The 8,043-nt window shown below is 49.4% G+C and overlaps 1 protein-coding gene across 1 annotated transcript in view; it reads right to left on the bottom strand.

The window, feature by feature from the left end:
* Nucleotides 1-10: 10 nt before the first annotated feature.
* Nucleotides 11-8,043, bottom strand: part of LOC123838743 (nucleolin-like) — a 40,273-nt gene continuing 32,240 nt past the window's right edge. Inside the window, exons 6-7 of the mRNA XM_064587236.1 lie at nt 7,743-7,816; nt 11-6,958 (exon numbers count right to left, since the gene is read on the bottom strand). Coding sequence (XP_064443306.1) covers nt 6,938-6,958; nt 7,743-7,816 — 95 coding nt within the window. The 3' untranslated portion in view covers nt 11-6,937. The remainder of the gene's footprint in view (nt 6,959-7,742; nt 7,817-8,043) is intronic.

Here is an 8,043-nt window from a genome sequence, read left to right on the forward strand (position 1 = left end):
GTGGGCGGGCCGAGGCGGGCAGGGGAGGGGGAGGGGATTCGGTGGCGGCGCCCTGGGGGCGGGACTCGCTTTGTGCAAGGCCGGCGCTGATTGGGTAGTGAGAGCGCGGTTCCTGAAGTGCCCCTCCGCGGCCCGCTTTCCGGGCGCCTGCGCTGTGGGACGGACGTTTTTGGCGCCGCTCGTGCCCGAGCCCCGGGCGGTTGGGTCGGGGTGGTCTTGGGTTCCCGAATGTGTCGAGGTCCTGTCGACTCGGGAGGCCTTGGAGATGCTACGCGGCTCCGGCCCGCTCTCCACGCTGAGCCGCCCGGCGGCCGTGGAGAGAGCAGTTCGCCCACCGTTTCCCCACTGATGAGCCCGAGACCTCCGGAAATTCAGGGACCACAAGGTTCACAGCGCCCTCCTTGGGGGCCCATCTCAGCCCCGCCCGCCAACGGACCCGGGCCAGAAAATCCCCGCCTGCAGGTGGTTCTCTCCCGGGCCACGTGTCCGAAGCTGCCTCCTGAGAGCTTTTTTTTTTTTTTTTTAATACAGTCGCGTACGTTGTGAGCAGTGTACAGATAACACATTTAATGTCAAGTAAGCTCACGCACTAGGTATTTCTCCCAATGAGGAACAGGCCCAGAGAGAGAACTTTGTGGTCACCAGGTGTCATAACTGGGGTGGGGAGAGGAACCTGACCAAGCACAGAGCCAACCAACCCTCTGACCACTCACAAGTTCCCTTTTTGTTAATTTGGGACTAAAGCGTACATTAAAATGTGACTGCGCATTCAGTATCACCAAATGGCCCAGGAGTCGATCAAAAGCCAAAGGAAAAGCTCCCTCAATGGGGGAGGCATAGAAGGTTCTTTGCATCGTGATCTTGCCGATTATTTTGATGGGTCACTGTGGGCAAACTCCATTGGTGCCAAACCCAGAGCACTTCCTGCAGTATAGAGCCTGCCTAGGACATACCCTGGGCATCTGGTACCTAAGATGTTTCTACAAAACCATGCCTGATACCTTCAGCTATGACGATATTTCCGCAATTGAACTGCTGTTCAGAGTCACCTCTGGAGATTCTAATTAAAGAGGTTTGGGTTGGGGACCAGGATTTTGTATTTTAACAAGGGCCCATGGGGATTCTTGTGAGCAATCAAGTTATTTTGCAATTCTTAACTAGCATACTCCTGGGACTGAGTATGTAGGAAATCCACAGCTACTCCTGGGGGCTCTGATCAGGGAGGAGGCTGGGGCCAGTTCTGCGGTCAGCACCCTGCTTTCTGACCTGTGCAGATCCCCCAGGAAGTTCATTTTCTGAACTCTGAGATGGGGACCAGGGTACACTTCCTGGGTTATGGGGGACAGAAAGAATGGCATGGGCCAAGGGATGGTGGAATAAGACCCTGGTGTTTTTTTTGGGGGGGGGGTTGTTTTTGTTTTTAAAGATTTTACTTGACAGCATGAGTGGGTGGGGGAGGAGCAAGGGGAGAGGGAGAAGCAGGCTCCCTGCTAAGTAGGGAATCCGATGAGGGACTCGATCCCAAGACCCCTGGATCATGATCTGAGCTGAAGGCAGATGCTTAACCGACTGAGCCACCTAGGTGCCCAAAGACCCTGGTGTTTTCAAGCAGTGTGGCACAGAGCAAGATTAGGGCACTCATAGGAAGAGGCTGGAGAGATGAGCGGTAGGCATGATCAAGTGAAAATATTCTAGAAATATTGGTGTGGCTGGTTCCTTGTTCATATCTGTTTATGTCACCTCCTAAGAGGTTTTCCCTGACCTTCTAATGAAAAGTGCCACCCAGGGACTCCCTATCACATCACCCTAATTGAGTCATCTGCAGGTACATAATTACAACCTGGCATTTTTTTTTTAAAGATTTTATTTATTTATTTGCGAGAGAGAGAATGAGAGACAGAGAGCGTGAGAGGGAGGAGGATCAGAGGGAGAAGCAGACTCCCTGCCGAGCAGGGAGCCCGATGCGGGACTCGATCCCGGGACTCCAGGATCATGACCTGAGCTGAAGGCAGTCGCTTAACCGACTGAGCCACCCAGGCGCCCACAACCTGGCATTTTTCTTGACTGTTTATTGTCTGTTTGCTCCCTCCCCAGCCATGAGAACATAGATTTTGTTCTCTGCTATATTCCTGGCACCTAAAGCATTGGCGGACACAAGTAGAGGTGAAAATTATTTGTTGAATGAATGAATGAATGATTGATTTAGGAAAAAGAAGTAGTGGGAAGATCCAGTATTGTTTAGTGTTCAAGCCCCTTTCTTTGGAGTCAGTCTGGGATAGAAAAATAGTAATGCTTAATATTTACATAACGCTTTACTAAGTTCCAAGCAGTATTCCAGTTTTTTACATATTGATTCATTTACAAGAAAGTTACCTCTGTTTTACAGAACTAGGGCATAGTGAGGTAAATCAACTTGTCCAGGGTCACATAGCTAGTAAGTAGAGGAGCTAGGACCCTACTCTGTCATCCCAGGTTCTTCATCTATAAAATGGGGATCATAATAGTACCAGCCTCTTGGGTCATTATGGGTATTAAGTGAGATGCTGCGTGTATTTTTTTAGGGCAAATAATAAGCCCCAAGCCCTCAATTAATTTTTTTAAAGATTTATTTATTTTTTAGAGAGAGAGCACGCAGGCAAATGGGGGGAGGGGCAGAGGGAGAGAGAATCCTCAAGGAGACTGACTCCCTGCTAAGCAGGGAGCCCAACGTGGGCCTCGATCCCATGACCCTGAGATTATGACCTGAGCCAAAATCAAGAGTCAGACGCTCAACCGACTGAACCACCCAGGCACCCCAGCCTTTAATTTTTAGCCATTGTTACTATTGACAGACTTGGTGACTTGGATAGAGAGGGAGAAAGGATAATTTACTTCCATTATCTGTTGAGTGTGTGTGTGAGTGGAGTGACACAAGCAGGGCTGCAGGTCTGGGGGGGAGCGAAGGAGCTCAGTGTGGGACATATTCAGTGCATGAGGAATACCCATTGCTTCAGGCAATTGGTCCTGCAGAGATGGTCACATGACCACAGGCACAGGCTGTATGAGGAACCTGCCCAGAATAGCAGCCAGAATGAGGAGAGGAGGCAGCCCAGGCCTGGTAGGAGACATCTGGAAGTGGAAGAAGGCCCAGAGGCAGAAGCAGAGCCAGAGAGGGGAGTCTTATTTTTATTTATTTTTTAAGATTTTATTTATTTATTTGAGAGACAGCACAAGCGGGGGGGGGGGGCAGAGGGAGAGGGACAAGCAGACTCCCCACTAAGGTGGGGCTCCATGCAGGGCTCAATCCCAGGCCCCTGAGATCATGACCTGAGCCAAAGTCAGACAATTAACTGACTGAGCCACCCAGGCGCCGCAGGGAGGGTAGTTTTAGAAGCCAAGGAAAGAGAATGTTCCCCCTACTGATGCTGTTCAAGGAGGAAGATGAACTTTGGGACAGCCTGTGGCGAAGGAGCCAGTAGAGGAAGAACTGGAAGGTCAGAAAGAAAAGGAGAGGACAAGATTAAGTGAGGAAGGATTCTTGAATAAAGGGGCCACCCCTTGGTCCAGACCAATTTGAGACTAAAGGTAAGAGTATCTGTGTAGCTACCAGTAAGTTTATGCCAGGATGTAGGCTGGGGGGCGGCGGCAGCAAGGCTGACCTGTCAGTCTGGCTCAGTAAGTGCCTCCTAAGTGCCCAGATGGTGCCTGGTGCATGGAAGGTGCTTAGTAAACATCCACTCATTGAACAGAGTGTGGGTGTCAGAATCATGGTAGCTCCCGTCTGTTGGGAGAATGGGAGGTTGTCTTCTGAAAGGAAAGGGAGGGAGCGGGATGGGAGTTTACTGAGCAGAGAGAGTGGTAGGAGAAAAGGAGGGGACACTCTCTTAAATGCCCAAGGATTGAATTAAAAGGCATGCAAAGGTTGGGGCACCTGGCTAGCTCAGTTGGTGGAGCATGAAACTCTTGATCTCAGGGTTGTGAGTTTGAGTCCCATGGTAGGTGTAGAGATTGCTTAAAAACAAAATCTTTAAAAAAAAAATAAAAAGGTATGCAAGGGAATGTAAATTGGTGCACCCGCTATGGAAAATGATATAGAGGTTTCTCAAAAAATTAAAAAATAGAGCTACCATATAATCCAACAGTCCTACTTCTGGGTTTATTTCCAAAGGAAATGAAAACAGGACTTCAAAGAGATTATCTGCACGCCCATGTTCATTGCAACATTATTCACAATAGCCAAGATACGGAAACAACCTGTCAGATGAATGGATAAAGAAGATGTGGTGTGTGTATGTATATATATATATACATACACATACACACAATTGGAATATTATTCAGTCAAAAGAAAGAAAGACATCCTGCCATTTGGGACAATGTAGATGGACCCGGAGGTCACGATGCTAAGTGAAATAAACCAGACAAAAACAAATACTGCATGTTATCCCTTATATGTGGAAGCCTAAGAAAAGAAAAAAAAAATCTAACTCCTAGAAACAGAGTAGAAAAGTGGTTGCCAGGGGTTGGGGAATTGAGGAAATAGGGAGAGATTGGTAAAACGGTGCAAACTTTCAGCTATAAGATGAAGGAGTCTGGGCACCTGGGTGGCTCAGTCGGTTAAGCGTCTGCCTTCGGCTCAGGTCATGATCCCAGGGTCCTGGGATCAAGCCCCGCATCGGGCTCCCTGCTCAGCGGGAAGCCTGCTTCTCTCTCTCCCTCTCCCCCGGCTTGTGTTCCTGCTCTCACTGTCTCTGTCAAATAAATAAATAAAATCTTAAAAAAAAAAAAAGATAAAGGAGTCTGAGGAGCAAATGTAAAACATAGTGACAACAGTTGATAATACCATATTGTATAATCGAAATTTGCCAAGAGTAGAACTTCAGTGTTCTCACCAAAACAGAAAAGATAAATATCTGAGGTGATGGATATGTCAATTAACTAACCAGGGGAACCCTTTCAGTGTCTAGTATATGAAATCACCATGATGCGTCCACTTTTAAATATCCTACAATTTTAAATGTCAATTATACCTCAAAGCTGAAATTTAAAAGACAAACGCAGAGCATCTAAAAATAAATGAAAGGTGAGTAAACACCAGATGAAATAAATTGCTTATAGCCAGAACAGGAAAGAGCAGATGATGGCTTTGAGCAGGCAGGGTGGACCTCCCTTGCAAGGTCCAAATGCACTAGACCTTGGATGAAGGGAAATTGTGGTGTGAGCCTGCCCTAGCATATAACGGGGTGGCAAACAAGAGATCCTGCCTCTCCACTCTGTGCCCTTCTGCCTGTGTTTTTCATCTATTCAATGAAGGCAGGAATTATTTTTCCCTTTTCCAAGGCTATGACTAAGTATTAAGAGTAAAGCCAAGATGGCTCAGATCCATATCCTCAGGGGTTCTAAATCGGAGATTCCAGAAAGGAAACCATAAGTGGCTTACCCAAATGCCCAGAAACTTAAGTAAGGTTCCCTCCAGTGTGATTCTCCTGCTGCCAGGATTCCAATGCTCTCCTCTATCCCTGTAGAGGGATAACCAGGACCGCAGGGTCTGTAACTAGGATCCCAGGGTCTACACAGAGTAGAGTGGCAAGAGCATAGGAGTTTGGTTTCCAAATGCTGCTTTTTTTTTTTTAAGTTTTCTAAAAATGACTTACTTGTTGTATTGCAAAGCACACACATGGTATAAAAGTACACAGAGTTCAAAAAGATGCACAGTAAATGGTCTCCTCCCTCCATGTCCCCTGGCCACTGTGTCCCAGGACAATGCCAGCAGCAGTCTCTTGCATATCCTTCCAGATCCAGTCACTGCATTTGCAAATAGACACGTGCGTATTTATTATATTGACCACAAATGCTATCTACATACTATACACTCATGTGGACTCGCCCTTTTTTATTGACTAGATTTATCCTGGAACTCCACATCAGTGCAGGCAGAGCTACCTCGTCTTTTTTAATAGCTACAGAGCATTCCTCATGTGGAAGGATCCTTTATTTAACTATTTGTCCTTACTTCTGGGCATCTGGGTTTGTTTGCTATGTGTTGCTTCTACCAACTGCCATAGTAAATAAACTTTTTACACACTTTATTTTGCACATTTACAATTATACCTGTAGAATACTTAAATGGAGAACAGTGGGGTCAAAGTGTGTGATCTTTCACATTTCAATCGATGCTCTGCCAAGTGTGGGGGTTTTGGTGTCAGCTCCAGCCAAGGGTGATCCCACCTGCCCCGGCTGGGGCTATCTGCTGCCCCCAGAGCTCCGGGGCTGAGACAGCACTCTACATTTCGGCAGAGGAGGAGGATGTGGGAGAGGTGTGAGGTCACCACATCCACTGGGTATCGCTCTAATTCTTTTCCTCGAATTTTCCTACTGGGAGTCTGACCAGCCTCTGACACGAGCCCACAGCCGCGGGTACTGCCTTGAACAGCCACTGGCCATCTCTTCTGCTGCTCGGCACAGCCCTCTTGTCAGTCCCCACTACCGACTGCACTTGTCTGCACTGAGGGGCCCACTCTGGGCACCCAAGGGCACCTCTGCACCCCCAAGACCCAGCCGGCCACAGTGGGCCTCACATCAGGGTGAGGGGGTCCCACAGCCCACTGGAGGGAGTCTATACATCTTCAGAAGGGTAAACTCCAATTCCCAGATCCAGACCTCCAGGAACCCAATGCTTCAGTTAGGCCCCAACCAGCAAAGAAAAACTGCCTTTTTTTTTTTTAGGTTTTATTTATTTATTTGACACAGAGAGAGAGAGCGCGCACAAGCAGGCGGAGCGGCAGAGGCAGAGGGAGAAGCAGGCTCCCCGTGGAGCAGGGAGCCCGACCCGGGACTCCATCCCAGGACCCTGGGATCAGGACCTGAGCCCCAAGGCAGACGCTCAGCCGTGGAAGGCTAGTCCACTGAAAGGCCGCGGCGGAGGTGGAGGGACAGGGACTGCTTCCAGGGCAGTTGCTCAAAGCAGAGGGTCAGCGCTCTGGGCAGGGGGAGGGGAAGGAAGGGTGCAAGGCAGCAGTGAGCACCCCACTGGCCTTGAGAGGAATTCACAGCCTCAACTCCAGGGCACCCAGCTGGTCCCTGAGCCCAGAGGCCTGGGGTGTCTGCCTTTGTCTTCTCAGTTCCCCACTGCACCAGTGGCCAGGCCTGTTCCCCAGGAGACAGAGCCTGGGGGACAACCATCCTGCTCCAAGCAGGGGCCCAGAAAGGCTCTCATTCCCACCTCCCCAGCACCAACCCGCTTCTGCTCTCCAGGGGCTCCTCCCCTCCCCCTCCTCTCCCTCTGGACTGTTACCCTACCCTCTACTTCACAGAGGAAAACAAACCTCCCCAGGGCACTCTCCCAGCCTGATTTATATCCAGCCAAGTCCCTAGCTCCCCTTCAAGGTTCCAGGGGAAGCTGGAATCATTTCTAAAACAACACCCTTTCTCCTGAGCCCTCCCCACCCTGCTGGGGGCCCACTGCAATGATCTCCCTCAGCCACACCTTCCATTTCAATACCTCCTCTTTTCTATTATCCTTCACTGGAGCAAGCTTCTGGAATCCTTGAGAAAAGATGTGCCAGTCCCTCTCAGGCCCTGCAGGGGCCTCCAGCCCCACGCTCTGGGGGGACCCCATACACCCCCTTGGTTGCTAGCCCAAAGGACACTTTAGATCTTATCTTTCTGGACCTCTCTGTGGCTTCTTTCTCTTGACCACATCTTCTCCCCAGCCTTCTTCCTCCTCCCTTCCATCCTCTGCTGGGATCTGTACACATACTCACCCATATGTGTTGTGATTGGTGTTTTAGGGGCAAAGAAGAGCACTCAACCCAGTCTAGGGATAACAGGAGGACTCCTGGAAGAGATGGTTGAGTCCCGAGAGTTGACCAGGAGGCCAGGGATGGGGGAGGTCATCTCAGGCAGGGGGCCTACTGGGAAAAGGCCAACAGTCCAGTTGGCTAAATCCTGGAGGTCTTAGCGGGGCACAGGACCATGAGTAGGATGAGGGCAAATGAGGCAGTTGGATGCAAAATTTAAGGCCAAACTCGGTAATCAACATGATACTATAATGCAAGATTTAAA

The sequence above is a fragment of the Mirounga angustirostris genome, unplaced genomic scaffold (assembly GCF_029215605.1).
Source record: "Mirounga angustirostris isolate CCGP_5_RB_7025 unplaced genomic scaffold, mMirAng1.0.hap1 SCAF_3, whole genome shotgun sequence".
NCBI lineage: Eukaryota > Metazoa > Chordata > Mammalia > Carnivora > Phocidae > Mirounga > Mirounga angustirostris.